The following is a 16,389-nucleotide window of genomic DNA, read 5'->3' on the forward strand; positions in this document are numbered from 1 at the left end:
GGAAAATAATGTCCTTTAAACAAACATTAACATTAATTTTATTTAAATGGAGTACAATGAATGTCTGTCATGTACCTACTTTTTATTACTCCCAGCCAATTTGTGTGCATTAAATCAGGAAAAAGAAATAAAACAGGTCCTACTGGCTTGGCAAGCCGCTTGGCTGCTAGCTTCTTTGTCAATTCTTCTGTAGGCTATATGTGTAGGTGGTAGGGAGTTCCTTGTGGGAGAAAAGATGCACTTCTTTAATTTCAGCAGAAGCATCTTCTTGAAATGACACCAGCCTTCTCACACCAGGACTGAAGAAAGCTGAGAGAGTAGTATAATATTATAATTAAGCACTCTTTGATTCTCATTGGATGAATCAATCTGTTGCATGTGCAGTAGGACAGTCAATGATGTGCACAGAGCAGAGACAAAGGGCTGAACTGGCCATCTGGGTTGTATAGAAAAAGTGCATAGGCAAAGCAATACGAATCTTCATCACAGCATACATTTTTAGCAACCTAAGCCTGGATCAGAGAGAAGACAAAAACTTTCTTCTTTTGCCGAAGCTCTTCTGAGGATGGCTTCACTCTTCCGACACCTGTGGGTGTTGCTATGGAAGAACTGGCTGAGTGTCAAAAGGCAACCGGTAAGTATAGAAATTAAAAAGCAAGAGAATTTTAAGCATCAGGGGATTTGAGAGAAAATATTATTTAAGGAAAGGTAGTAATACACTTTTTGAAAATGATGAGTGTGAAAAATATTTTCTTTAGTGAAATTTGATTGCAAAAATGGTGCTATTTCATGTCTGATCGATAAGAATAAGAATCATAACTGTATATTTTATAGATATATGTATCTATGAGTTCTTACTTGATCAATCCAAGATGCTGCTGTATTTGTGGAAATATTAATTTCTTTTCTTGTTCAAGTGTGCCACATTGGATGGTACCTACAGGTGAAGTGAGGGAGTATTTTTAAATGTTATGTTAACCAAGCAGAAAGTCAGCTAGCAAGCAACATTTGGGTTAGAATCTTTTCTCCATTGCTAATTTTTTCCATTTTTGTTTTGATGGAATAGTAAATAAACATGTCCTTGTATTCTAAGTATTATTTCAATATTCAATATTTCTACTGAGCTGCTTATATCTTTAATTATGTACCTCAAGAGTTGGCAACTTACAGTAGAGAGTATTTTGCTATTTCACTAATTAGAGGATGTTCATCTATATCCATTATGGTTCATTGCACAGTCAGCGAGATATTCACACTGGAATTGACATTTTTCTACCTATTGAGTCCTTTCAAGGACCTGGGATAGGTAGATGTGAATTATATTATTATTACATTTATTTGCTGCCTATCTTGCCATGGGCTATTGTAGGCAGCTCACAACCAAAAAAAAAAAAAAAAAAAAAGAAATCGAAAGGAAGTTTAAACAAAGTGAAAATAATAGAACAAGGAAACAAGGAAAAAGAAAACAAAGAAAATACATCAATATGACTAGTAAAAAAAATGCTATCCTGGCTGCAAATTATGGAAGCTTACTAAATTGGGGAAGGCTGGTTTAGATTAAATTAGAATCTGCACAAGGAAGCATTTATGCAACAAGTAACTTATTAAAGGTAGCAGCCTGTAATTGTATATATTTTATGTACTGTAGCAGAGATGCTGATGGATTATAGTCATTTATTTTTTAACCTTCTCTGTGTTGGATTCTCTCTCCTTTATGATGTGAATTCTTCATGTAAGAGCCTTTCATTAATTATTTTTAACTATAATATTTTGTTCTATATCCCATCAAGGCTGATTCTTGGTATTTTCCATATATCTTGGTATATCCCATCTATATCCCATCAAGGCTGATTTTTGGTATTTCCATATTTTGAAGGGTTCCCCCCTGCATTCTAAACAATCACATGATAATTGCTGATAGGAGATGGCAGTATTTGTAACAATTTCACTTAGCTTTCAACCATTATTCTGCTGCTCTACTAATGGTCTTGCTCCCCTTTGTAAGCCACTTTCTCTAGATTTGCCTTTGAGGCATTTAACCCCTCACTTTTAGCAATGCATTTTCTGTTTTGTTAAGTGCTAAAGTGCAATAAACCAATTTGAGAAATGGCATATGAGCAATGCATCATAAAATAAAGCAGCTCCACTCAACATAGCAGCTTCTGACTATAACAGTACTGACAGAGAGGAAAAGGAGAGGAACAGTTTGGTATCGTGATGAAGGTGTTGTCCTAGAAATCAGGAGACTCTGAGTTCTAGCCCTGCATTTGGCATGAAAGCCAGCTGGATGACTTTGGCCAGTCACTCTGTCTCAGCCCAACCTCCCACACAGGATTACTGTTGTGGGAAAAATAGGAGGAGGAAAAATATTGTGTGTTCACCACCTTGAGTTTTTTATAATAATAATAAAGACAGGATATAACTAACTAATTAACTGAATAAAATAAGCAATAGTCCCAGTGAAGGCCAAACAGGAGCAACAGGGGGGCTGAATGAAGAAATGGTGACAAACTTTTATTAACATAGCTGCTCTCATGGCTTGCTAACAAAATAGAAAATTCTGGAGATTTTTAAGGTCCATTTCCTCTGTTAAATATTGTTCATCTAAGCATGCATTTATTAATATACTTTCAGTATAATTTTTCTACAAGTATATTTCTCCTGTGTGTCACATTTATGGAAGTAAAGCCCAAGGTTTTACTGATACTATTCTAAAATGTTAAACATACAATTCATTCACGGCGAGAGGAGACTCAAAAAATATGACAAAACTGTTAAAAAATTATTATTATATGCTTGAAAACAATTTTAACATTTTAAAGAAAGTTTTAGAAGTTGGTAAATGCCCATTCTTGCCATTATTTCAAAGACAGAAAATATCACATTATTTCCCTCCCCCCCCCTATATTTTGTGAAAATAGACCTTGGGAAAGTTGTATCCAATTTAGCCATAAAGTATTAGCTCTTATCTTAAATATTGTTCCTCTATTTATAAAGACATTTTCTTTTATCTTATACAGATCTACCTGTTTTGCTTTTTATCTGGTGTACCTTAAAATTTACCAGGATGATTAATGTCCTGCAACAGGCATTAATGGGGAGTGACAGGGTGCTCAATTTTGGTATTTGGTACTACCAGATTTCAGTTATGTACTCCAGGAAAGCATTTTGCAGATTTTTTATCCTGCCAATTGAAATCTGGTCTCTTGTTAAATAATACAGGTCTTGTTAAATAATATATAGGTCATGTACAGCAAATGTGATGTCCCAAGCTATCACACTATTAAACTTAAAACATTGTGCCTTCCATTACAGTAGAGAATGTTATAACTTTGTATTAGGAAAACCCTATCTATTTTTCAAGTTTTTATAGATTGTTCTATTTTTGTATGGCTTTTCCTTTTGAATGCAGATTTTATAAATATATTTTGCCATGATGCTGGATCATTCCTAATTGAGGCGAATGGCAACATTTGAAAAATTGATAATATTTTAAAAAGTAATAATCATTTTTTTTTTTTTTGCTTTAATTTATATGCCGCCCTTCTCCGGAGACTCAGGGCGGTTTACAATGCGTTAAGCAATAGCCTTCATACTTTTGTATATTTATACAAAGTCAGTTTATTGCCCCCACAATCTGGGTCCTCATTTCACCTACCTTTGAAAGAATGGAAGGCTGAGTCAACCTTGAGCCTGGGGAGATTTGAACTTGCAGTAATTGCAAGCAGCAGATTTTAATCTGTTAATAACAGTGCTTTAGTCCACTGTACTACAGGCTCTTCTGTATTTTTAAAGATACAATGTTCCCAAAATAGACTTAATGAGTTCCATGCTTAAATTTAACTTTAATTTATAGATAGATTTTCATATTTTATACTAATAGTATTATGTTTGCAATTTAAAACTAATTTAATTAAAATCCCAAGATGTTTATGTGTTCATGACTAATTAAAATATTTTTTTTCCTGTTTTGTATAATTTGGGGCCAACACTGATGAACAGAACACAGGTCTTTTAAAAATTATTTTAAATCCCACCACTTAACAATATTTTTATATGTCCTCAGTAATCAAAAGCAAATCCTTGTTTGGCTCAGGCAGTGTCATCAAAGCAGTCATCATCAAACGTAGTGTACCTGCAATTATGCTTTTAAAAAAAATTATGGAGCAAATATTTCTCCAATATCTGAATTGTTCTGTAGTTTTCATAAAAAGGCTTCAGTGACATTATACTGTAGAAATTAAGTAAGAGGGTGGGCAACCTTGTTTTGTTGCTCTTTATATAAACGATGAATGAGATTTACAATTGCTTTTGTAAAGTATTGCTTCTGGATCACATACAGGAATTTATTCCTAATTTACATTTTTACAATGTCTTGAGGAGAAATAATATCAGGTACCTTGTCATTATTGTATTTGTTTATTTGTATTCCGCCTTTATTATTTTTACAAATACCTCAATTGTTGAACATTATTATGAAGGAATAAAACTATTTTTCTCTTTTGTTCCAATGAACCTAGTTTGCCTTTAATGAATTCGTATTGATCCAAAATAATGTAACCCCTCAGTTTAATTTATTAGCCAATATTAAATATTTTAATATCATAATTCAATAGTAAAATCAGTCTGTCATTTAAAATGTCTGATTAATCCTTCTTGGAGTTTAGTTTCTGTTTTGTATACAAGATTTTGTTTCTATATATAGCTATAGTTTTTGATATTAGTTAATAGATATGTAAAACAGTGCCTCCCACCCCCAACCCCACAAGTCGCTGCAGTAGGATACCATGGTCGATGGTATCAAAAGCTGCTGAGAGGTCAAGTAGGATCAGGATGGAGGAACAACCACCATCCCGAGCCCACCAGAGATCATTCACCAGAGTGACCAATGCCGTTTCCGTGCTGTGCCCGCGTCGGAAGCCCGATTGGTACGGGTCTAGGTATTCCATTTCCTCCAGGAACTGTGGGAGCTGTTGCACCACCACAGTCTCAACAACCTTCACAACAACCATATAATGACAGAGGAATTAAGTTTACAAGATGCATGGAGAAAAAGAAACCTAAAGGAGAAGCAATATACATTTTACTTGAATAGGCACATGTTGTGGTCAAGAATAGATATGATGTAGATGTCAAGAGATTTAATATCTAAGATAGGCAAGATTGATACAGAAACAAATACATGGGCAGACCACAGCCCAATAATGATGACATGGAAGGGGCAGAGAAAAAGAAGGAGATAGACATTAAATCAAAATTTATTAAATGAAAACGATTTTTTACAATGTATGGAAAAAGAACTGACCTTTTTCTTTAAAGAAAACAGAAAAGAAGATACATCACTGCAAAATGTATGGGACAGCAGTAAGGCATACATAAGAGGATTGGCAATGACATACATAGGAAAAAGGAACAAACAGAATAGACAAACTCAAAAGAAATTGGAGGACGAGTGTAAGAAATTAGAGAAAGATCTACAAAAAAATCCACCGGACAAAAAAATCAAAAATTTGATGGACTTGCAAAAACATAAATTGAATTTAATAGAAAATGAAGATCTGTCAAATAAAATAAAATCAACAAAGCAAAACTTCTTTGAAAATGCAAATAAGCCAGGAAGATGGCTGGCATACAAAATGAAGAAGGAAAAAGAAAAGAAACTGATAAACCAATTACTAGATCAAGATGGAAAGATATGCTATCAAAATGAGGAGAAGAAAAAAATAATTGAGAAATATTATAAGAGTTTATATCAACAAGAGAAGGTGCCAGAAGGGAAAATAGAACAATACTTGCAATGATCCCTAAAATTCCAGAAAAATTTAAAAAGGCATTAGAAGAAAGAATATTGATGATGGAATTGATGGAGGGAATTAAAAAACAAGAATAGCAAAACCCCAGGACCAGATGGATTACCAGCAGAACTATATAAAAGGTTGCAAGATGTATTAAGTAATACAAGGTTACAAGTATTTAATGACTTATTAATAGAAGCCAAGGTCTCGAACTCGTGGATGGAAGCATATACCAAATATACCATATACCAAAGCATATACCTTATACCAAAAGAAGAATCAGATTTACAACAAATAAAGAATTATAGACCAATTTCACTAGTAAATGCCGACTATAAAATATTTGCATCAATTATGGTGGAAAGATTGAAGAGGCTGTTAAATGAGTTTATACATTCAGATCAGAATGGTTTTCTACTGAAAAGACAGATTAGAGATAATATACGAATCATATTGGATACATTGGAATATTATGAAGCACATTCAGAGAAACAAATGGCATTGTTATTTTTAGATGCACAGAAAGCGTTTGATAATGTGAATTGTCAATTTATGACTATACAACTACAAAAGACGGACTTTGGGGATAGGTTTATTAATATGATTAAAACTAAGATCAATTGGGAAAGGTAATTGTAAATGGTGAAATGACAGAAAAAGTAGACATTAGAAAAGGAACCACACAGGAATGTCCGCTATGTCCGTTATTATTTATTTTGACTCTAGAAATTTTAAACAGAAAAATAAGACAAGATAAAGAAATAAAAGGAATGGAAATTCAAAAAGAAGAATATAAACTACAAGCATTTGCAGATGATCTAATATTTATTATGGAAGAACCAACAGAAATGGGTCCAAAGTTAATTGAGCAAATAGAGGACTATGGAGAAATAGCGGGACTGAAAATCAATAAAGATAAGACAAAAATTATAGTTAAAAACATGAGAGGCAACTAATAGAGAAGTTAGACATTCAAGTCTTCACTACACAAGTAGTGAAGAAAGTGAAATATTTGGGCATCCAATTAACTTCAAGGTGTATTATGGTCAAGGAAGATAATTACTGTAAATTGAGAAATCAAATTAAGATAGATTTGGAAAAATGGAAAAATTTGCAATTATCACTAACGGGAAGAATAGCATTAATTAAAATGAGTATATTACCAAGAATTTTGTTTCTCTTTCAAAAGATTCCAATAAAGTTGGCGAAAAAATATTTTGAAAATTTGAATAAAGTGATGTGGAAATACATATGGCAAGGAAAAAAACCAAGAATTAATCTTAAACTGCTCCAAGACTCTAGAACTAGAGGAGGGTTCAGCTTACCAAACTGGAAACTCTATCATCAAGCGGCGATGTTAACTTGGGTTAAAGAATGGATTTTATTGAGAAATACAAGATTATTGACTTTGGAAGGACATGATTTGCAACTAGGTTGGGACGCTTTTCTATGGTAAGGAAAAAACAGGATACCCGGATACTTCCAGAGACATTGTGTAAAGAATGGTTTGTTAACAGTATGGGAGAGAGTGAAAGAAAAACATTATATGAAAATACCAATGTGGCTTTCAACAATAGAAGCATTGACACATCCAAATATGATTAACATGGGAAATATTGTAAGATATAAGGACATTTTAACAGAGAAGGGAGAATTAAAACAGAAACAAGAACTAGAAAAACAAGGAATTGAGACAGGCTGGTATACGCAATTGCAGATACAATCAAGATATGATAAAGACTTGAAACAGTATGGTTTTAATTTGAGAAAATCAGAATTGGATGAAATAATGACTGGAACAGATGAAAAAATGATTAAGAAATTGTATAATTACTTATTGCAAATTGGATTAGAAGACGAAGAAGTAAAAGAGACAATGATAATTTGGGCAAAAAATTTTGGTTATACAATAGAATTAGAGCAATGGTGGGATTCTACCGGTTCACACCGGTTCGGTAGAACTGGTTGTTAAGTAGTTAAGCAATTTGGAGAACCGGTTGTTAGAAAAAAATCTCCTTTTGTTTTTTCCACTTTACAGGGTTAATCCTCTAAAGAATTTTTGTTTCCTAGCCTAATCTTTATTGCCCTGCTTACAGAAACTGCCTCTCCATTAATCCTTATTACATTCTTGGCAGTACACCTAGATTTACTGTCGCTTCCAGTTCAGGAGTTTCTTGGGTTTTTTTTTTGTTTGTTTGTTTGTTTGTTTACTTGACTTTCTTAAAGGGGAAGGGTTGTTTTAAGCTTTTTACACCACTGTTGGGAGGAAATACTCCTCTGTTGGAGTTCTTCCAGCCAGGATGCAATGATCAGCACTTTGCAGAAATAATTGAATGATGAAGCAGAAGCTTTTAATGACAAGGAACCAAGATAAGTGACATTCAACAAGACTTATTGGCTAGCTAGAAAGATTGACATTCAAACATGAGTTTACATACCCTTTCTGACTTTTGGTCTAAAACTGGTTTTTGGTGAAGTTTAATTCTGTGCTTGGTGATGTTTAATCCTGTGTTTAGTGATGAGATAATTTTCCCTATTCAGCTTTGTTTGGAAGGAAAAATGTTAATCTCTGTTCCAGAAAAGAAGCAGCTTTGGAAATCTAACTAATTCCTGTGTCTATTTGTTCTGGTAATTGGTTTAACAAGCAACAGATACTCTGTTTGCTCCTTTGCTTCATTCTGGAGAGCTTAAATGACCTCTCTGCTAAAGAGTTTCACTTTATGAGCAAGTATTGGCTGCTGATAGTTATCATTGCATTTTAACTATTTTAATTCCTCAAGGTGCTCTGGCACCCTGCCTGATTTGTAACTCCAGTTTGCAGGTATTTCTAATCTAATGATTAGTATTTTGGGCAGCTTTTTGCAAGCAAAGAAGCTTTTTGTATTTTTGTACAGGTAATGCTTGACTTACAACAGTTACAATGGCACTGAAAAAAGTGACTTATGACTGTTTTTCACACTTACGACCATTGCAGCAAACTGTCATTAGGGCAAAGAAGCGATGCCACATGACCACCTGGCCACACCCACCCGGTCACATGAAGCACTGCAGTTGTGAAATGAATGACACGATTGTTAAGAATGCTGCAATGGGCATAAATGATGAGAGGTCATAAGTGTGAGGACCAGTCAAAAGTGCAAGGACCTGCCCGAAACCACTTTTTTCAGCCCTCTGGGTAGTCCTTATGTGCATAGGAACTACTCAGAGGGCTGAAAAAATTATTTTTGACTGGTCCTCGCACTTTTGACTGGTCCTCGCACTTACGACTGTCCTCACATTTTAGGTTTTGCACCCTATTTTGTCACCATGATAAAGAGAAGCAGTTGTGAAATGAGTGACACGGTGGTTAAGAATGCTGCAATGGGTGTAAATGTGAGAATGGACAGCCACCCAGTCACATGACCAGCTAGCCATGCCCACCCGGTCACATGACCAGCTAGCCACGCCCACCCAGTCACATGACCTCCAAGCCACACCCACAAAACAAGCCACACCCACAGAACCGGTAGTAAAAAAATTTAGAACCCACCCCTGGTTGGGGGTCACCACAACATGAGGAACTGTATTAAAGGGTCGCGGCATTAGGAAGGTTGAGAACCACTGGTCTAGATCTTTACTCAACATCCCTCGTATAGCATTTTCCATTTTTTCCGTAATCTCCTTAAATCCTTTCTCCATGATGTCCTTTGTGCTTTGGAAACATGACCAACTAGCCACGCCCATCCAGTCACATGACCACCAAGCCACACCCCCAAATAAGCCATACCCACAGAACCGGTTGTTAAAATATTGAATCCTACCACTGAATTAGAGAGATGGCAACAACTATGGGAAAGGAATTATAAATTAACAATGGCAACTGCATATAAAGAAAACCTATATAAAATATTTTATAGATGGCATATGTCACCAGAAAGGTTAGCAAAAATGTTTAAGGATAAATCAGCTAAATGTTGGAAATGTTTGCACTTGCCAGGATCATACTATCATATGTGGTGGTCATGTACAGAAGCAAAAAATTATTGGATTAGAATACATACATAGTTAGAGGAAATGATACACCAACGTATTGAATTAAAACCAAAGATTTTTCTATTGGGTATTTTACCAGAGAGGTATAGTAAAAAAGATACGTATTTAATTATACACATAATAACAGCAGCAAGAATTGTATTTGCACAAAATTGGAAGGTAGAAAAAATCCTGTCAGAAGGTGAAGTAATAAAGAAGATTTTATACTGGAAGGAAAAGACCTAAAGAGAGGAAACAATAAATTTCTAAAAATACAGAAGATTGGACTCTTAAACTGGGAAGACGTGGTAATGTGAAGGCATTTTAAAATGCTGGAAATTTTTACTCGAAAAACTTATCCTGCTTCTATAATTGAATTACAATTGAAATTACAATCAAAATAACTAAAATTAGATTGACTAGTGGCATCATTGAAATTTAAGGTGAGAGCACCACCTGCTGACGAAAGGAAAATATACAAGTCTGGGAATACTTATATGAAGGATTGTGAAAATATTTACTGGGTTATATCTAACTACCCCACGACTACTGGAGACTCAAATATGAGAACAAGGAACTTATTTACTTAAAGTGACCCCTGAATGTTATGCTAGAAGATTGAAGGAGAGGTAAAGTGGCTTTTGATAACTCCTGGGACAATTTAAATGGAATGGATTGATTTCCTATGGGATACAAAGAACTGTGATCAGTGTACTTCTTTAGGTCTGAATAAATGGTTCTTGAACTACTGGATAAAAGTGAGATTTTTTAAAAAAACAAAAACAAAATAAGACGCTTCATAAGGAAGAAATGAGTGGAACTTTGAAGGATATGGCTTTGATTTTCCAAAGCACAAAGGACATCATGGAGAAAGGATTTAAGGAGATTACGGAAAAAATGGAAAATGCTATACAAGGGATGTTGAGTAAAGATCTAAACCAGTGGTTCTCAACCTTCCTACGCGACCCTTTAATACAGTTCCTCATGTTGTGGTGACCCCCAACCAGGGGTGGGTTCTAAATTTTTTTACTCCCGGTTCTGTGGGCATAGCTTATTTTGTGGGTGTGGCTTGGAGGTCATGTGACTGGGTGGGCATGGCTAGCTGGTCATGTGACCGGGTGGCCATGGCTATGTGTATAGGGACTACTCAGAGGGCTGAAAAAAGTCATTTCTGACAGGTCCTCGCACTTTTGACTGGTCCTCACACTTATGACCATCCTCACATTCATGCCCGTGCAGCATTCTTAACAACCATGTCACTCATTTCACAACTGCTTCTTTTCACCATGGTGATAAGATAGGGCAAAAAACGTAAAATGTGAGGAAAGTTGTAAATTCGAGATCTGGTCAAAAGTGCGAGGACCAGTCAAAAATAACTTTTTCAGCCCTCTGAGTAGTCCATGTGCACAAAAGGACTACCCAGAGGGCTGAAAAAAGTGATTTCTGACAGGTCCTCGCACTTTTGACCGGTCTTCGCACTTATGACTGGTCATCATTTATGCCCATTGTAGCATTCTTAACAACCGTGTCACTCATTTCACAACTGCTTCTCTTCACCATGGTGATAAGATAGGGCAAAAACATAAAATGTGAGGACAGTCGTAAGTTCGAGGACTGGTCAAAAGTGCGAGGACCAGTCAAAAATAACTTTTTCAGCCCTCTGAGTAGTCCATATGCATAAAAGGATACAGCAATAGAGAGGGATGAAGGAAGGGAAGGGAAATTAGAGTAGGAGTGAGGGTAAGAGAGGGAAGAAGAGAGGAGGAGAAGGAGAAAGGAAGAGGAAGTAGGGAGGAGAAGAAGAGGGGGAGGAAGAGAAAGTAAGAAGGAAAGAAAAGAAAAGAGGGAGGTGGTAGGTTTGAGGAGAAAGATTGCTGTACAATAAAAAAGATGAAAGGGAAGAAAGCCAACCCCAAACAAATATAAAGATATTAAGATAAAGAATGAATTGTTAAACTTTAAAGAATAAAAGAGAACAAATATGAATAAATAACAATAATTAGAAACACACATACAAACATACAATGTATTTTCTTTGAACAGAGTATTTGGCCGGTTCACAAATTTAAACAGTGTTTAGTCATTTCAATTAAATTTACAATTTCTATATTTCCTTTTTGCCATATTTATTCCTCATCTATTTTTGTAAAAAACCAATATTACCCTTCATCCTCATCTCTAAACTTAATCAAATTCAATTTTTCCTTTCTATTCTATATTATACCCCTTCCCATTGTCATCTATTTTTATATCCATCCTCACATTGGTTAATTATGTAATATTACAGTTGTTTAATATAAATTCAACATTTTAATATAAATAAATTAGTTATATAACTATCTTTTTTGTATATTAATCAATATGAACATGAATATTCCAATTATTTCCACGCAATCCAATTTCTTATAAATCAATTAATTATATTTACCAATAATAATAAACCAAATAATTTCCCCCATATATTCCTCCAAACCACAACTTAACCATTTCTGCGTTCAACACAATACACAATTAATAGTATCTCAATTATTACAATTTCCTAGTTAAATAGAGCTTTTTTTCTTTTGTGTTTTAAAATCTTGAACTCTCCTCTTTTTCCCTAAATTTCCCATTGTTTGCACCTACCTTTTTTGGTGAGGAAAAAGAAAAGAAATCTGCCTGCCTAATTTTCCAACGTTGCAGCAACAGCAAAGCCAACAGCCTGCTTTACTTTCAGTTTCGTTTTTCAGCATAGCTAGGGGAAAAAAAGTCTGCTCTAGCAAGCAGCAGAGCCCTGAGCAAAACAGCTGAGAGCAAATCAGCTGAGAGTCGGGAACCGATCTAATCAAGGGCTAATTAGCCTATGCTGAAGCTCCGCGGGCCAATAAAATTACAAAAAAACACCGAACCATTTGTTAAATTGCTGGCTCGCCCGTCCCTCGCCCACCACTATTTATTGGCAATAAATAGTGGTGTGGAGGGGCGGGGCAAGCCAGCAATTTAACAAACGGTTCCCCCTAGAACCGGCAGAATCCCACCACTGGCTATAGGGCGGCCCTTTGAAGCCCCGCGGCAAGAATTTAAACAGTTTTTTTTTCCTCTAGCCATCAGCTGGGACTCAGGAGGCAGCAATAGATTGGGAGTGGGTGGGGTAAGCGAACGGCCGGCGATCCAACAGAGCAGAGAGTGAGGGTGAGTGAAGGCGTGGGGGGGCGAGAGAGGGCTTTGGTGACCCCTGTGAAATGGCCGTTCGACCCCCAAAGGGGTCGTGACCCCCAGGTTGAGAACCGCTGATCTAGATGCTCAGAAAAGGGCTAATAATAATGAAGGAAAAGATAGAACCGAAGAATCAGCGAACAAAAGAAGAAGACAAGGAGGAGATAATAATAAAAATAAAGTGATTGATGAATTAAACCAGGGGGAAAATATTTTAAGAGAGTTGAAAAGATAATTGGAAATACAGGAAGATACTCTTGAATGGGAGAGAGGGGTTTGGGCAGATACTTTGGAAGTTAGGCAGCGGAAGAGGGTAGAGATGGGAGAAATACTTAGATTGTATAGTCAAGAAGTAGATGCAGACAGAGATAAAGATCCAAGAAAGGAATATGGGAGGCAAGTCCAAAAAAAGCATAGCAACTAAAGTACTGAAGCGGGCAAGAGACAATGGTTAGAAAGGAAAGGGTTTCTCTTTTTTCTTTGAGATTTTGATTTGCTTTTCTTTTTCTCTTTCTTTCCCTTCTTTTTTTTTAGAATGGTGGCATGATTAGAAGTTAGGTAGAAATAAGAGAAGGGGGAAATATTTGTATACACATACCTTTATATAGTGGAATAAAAGTAACAATCAAATGGGGAAACTAGAGATTGAAAGATGGTATTATTAAGTATGTTTGAATAATATTATGATTGGCATTGTAATAATATATTGAAACACTGAGCAATTAAATAATGAAAGAATATACTTTAATATAAACATATGTATTACTATCAGAATTATATAGATTTCTTGCATCTTGTACCATCTTTATATTAATTATTACCTTTCCCCCCTGCCATATAAACTTCCTCATTATCTTGCTTAGGTATTGAAAATAAGTCTTTTCAATTTTTATAGGAATTGTCTGGAATAAAAACAATAACCTCGGTAATATATCCATCTTGATTATTGCTATTTTTCCCATAAATGATTGTTGCAAATTTTTCAAATTTGTCTTTTTCATTTATAATAATTATCCTCTTTTATTGTTACACATCTTGAAGTTAATTGTATTCCTAAGTATCTCACTTTTTTCACAATTTGTATATCCAATTTCTCCCTTAATTCTCTAATTTTCTTTTTTGTTTTTCTGTAATATTTTTACCAATATTTTTGTTTTTTCTTTATTTATTTCTAAACCTGCTACCTCTCCATATTCCTCTATTTGTTCTAATAATTTGGGTCCTGTTTTTTGGGGTTCCTCCAAAATAAATACTAAATCATCCATGAAGGCTTGTAGTTTATATTCCTCTTTTTAAATTTTCATCCCTTTTATTTCTTCATTTCATCTTATATTTCTATTTAGCATTTCTAGAATCAATACAAATAACAATGGGGATAATGGGCATCCTTGCCTTGTTCCTTTTGTTATCTTAACTTTTTCTGTCATCTCTCCATTCATCATTATCTTAGCTGATTGTTTATCATATATTGTTTTTACAGTATTCATAAATCTCTCCCCAAAGTCCATTATCTGTAGTTCCTTTATCATAAACTACCAATTCACATTATCAAAAAGCACTAAAATCACCCATTATACATATATATTCATAGTCCAATTCTATGTTTTTCCTGGGTAGCTTCTTATAAAATTCTTCTTGTTTGTCATTTAAATCGTATAATGCTATCAAAAGTATTAGTTTAAAATTCATTTTCATTTCCACCATTAAAATCCTGCTTTCTTCATCTTCAAATATTAATTTAGGCTCTAGTTTTTCTTTGACATATAAAACTACTCCCCTCTTACTTTGTTGTATCAATGAGGTAAATACAACTCCTAATTTTGAATGCTCTAATAATTTTGTATGTTGTTTTCTAATATGTACTTCTTGTAAGCATATAATGTCCATCTTTAGTCTATTTAATCTGTTAAAAATTCTGTTTCTTTTTGTTGCCGAATTCAGTCCATTTACATTTATTGATATTGCTTTTATTTCTTCTTCCATATTTTACTTTACTTGTTAGTAATTTTAAGTTTCATCGCTCTTGTCCCTCTTTGTTCTTTTGGATCCTTAGATCTTGCACCTTCTCTTAGTGCTCTTTCTTCTTGCTCCTTTATGCTTTCTTCTGTAGCTTTCCCCCCCTCTTTATGTTTAAGTCATCTTGTTGCTCCCAATTCATCTTCTAATGGACCACAAAATTGTTCATAAAATAACCTCTCTTTTTCAATTGAATCCAATCTATGTCTTTGTTTTTGCCATATCACCAAGATTCCTTCTGGTATGAACCATCTAAAACTCACTCCTTTTGTTTTAAAAAAATTTGTTAAAAATTGATATTCTCTTCTCAAATCTCTAACTCTTTTAGGTATTTGCCTCAGTGCCCTTATTTCTTTGTCTTTGTACTTCAATCCTGTACTTCTTGTTATTTGAAATATCTCTGATTTGAGTGCTTTCTTTGTAAATCTTACATGTACTTCTCTTGGTAATTTGTTTCTCATTGCATATCTTGTATGTACTCTAAAAACCTCGTCAATCTCATTTAAAATCTTCTCCTTGGGTTCTTCTATAGCTTCTACCAGCATCTCAGCAATCACCTCCTCCTTCTTCTCCACACAGCTGCAGGGCCCCATGGCCTTGACTTTCTATAAAGAATGTTATTGCAAATATGTATCTTCTTCTCTCTATGCAATCCCCCCTCCCAATTTCCCACAGTAGGATTTGTGGCAGGCCTGAAGCCTGAAGGCAAAGGTAGAAATATGGCTTCCAGGTCTGACTTAGAAATTGAATGGTGGTATTATTATATACGATCAAATAACATGGTGAGTGGCATTAGTTCAATGTATAAAAACATGGAGAGCAACCCCACCCACTTTTATCTCCTGTGGGGCATGGCTCAGTGACTCAGCAATCTCTGGCCCTTCCACACCTCTTCCTTTGCTGTGCACGCCTCTCCCTCCGACGCTGCCTGGGATCAATCCAAGATTGATCTTCATCACTCCCTATTAGTGGGTGCTCCAACATGCCTTCCTCCTGGCTTTTAGCTGGAACCTGAGGCGTTGCCAGAAAGGAGGGTCTTGGAGAGGGAGGCCTTGTCAGTTCCTCCCCATCACTTTCAAAGTCATCTTCCTCCGTGAGGACAGGCTCGGGAGCCGGAGTCACAACACATTGATATGTATATGTAAAATAAAATAAAAAATTTATAATAAAAAACAAAAAAAAACCCCTTATACTTGGTAAGGCACCAATTCCGGTGGCCAAGCATGAAATTGGTCATAGAAAGCTATGTCACCAATTGCCCTTTGTGTGCCTCTGCAAAGGGCCATCCAGGAAAACTGCCTACTTCAACCCATGGCTAATCCCTTGGCCCCATGGAAGATTTCTATGAACTTTATTGTAGAGTTACCTGATA

General features: G+C 35.3%; 1 protein-coding gene across 1 annotated transcript in view; it reads left to right on the forward strand.

Moving 5' to 3' along the window:
- The first annotated feature begins 565 nt into the window (after positions 1-565).
- ABCA12 (ATP binding cassette subfamily A member 12) overlaps positions 566-16,389 on the forward strand; it is a 326,573-nt gene continuing 310,749 nt past the window's right edge. The window contains exon 1 of the mRNA XM_070956774.1: positions 566-634. Within this exon, the coding sequence (XP_070812875.1) occupies positions 566-634 (69 nt within the window). The remainder of the gene's footprint in view (positions 635-16,389) is intronic.

This window comes from Pituophis catenifer, unplaced genomic scaffold (genome assembly GCF_029215685.1).
Source record: "Pituophis catenifer annectens isolate HBS135680 unplaced genomic scaffold, rPitCat1.0.hap2 SCAF_1, whole genome shotgun sequence".
Classification (NCBI taxonomy): domain Eukaryota; kingdom Metazoa; phylum Chordata; class Lepidosauria; order Squamata; family Colubridae; genus Pituophis; species Pituophis catenifer.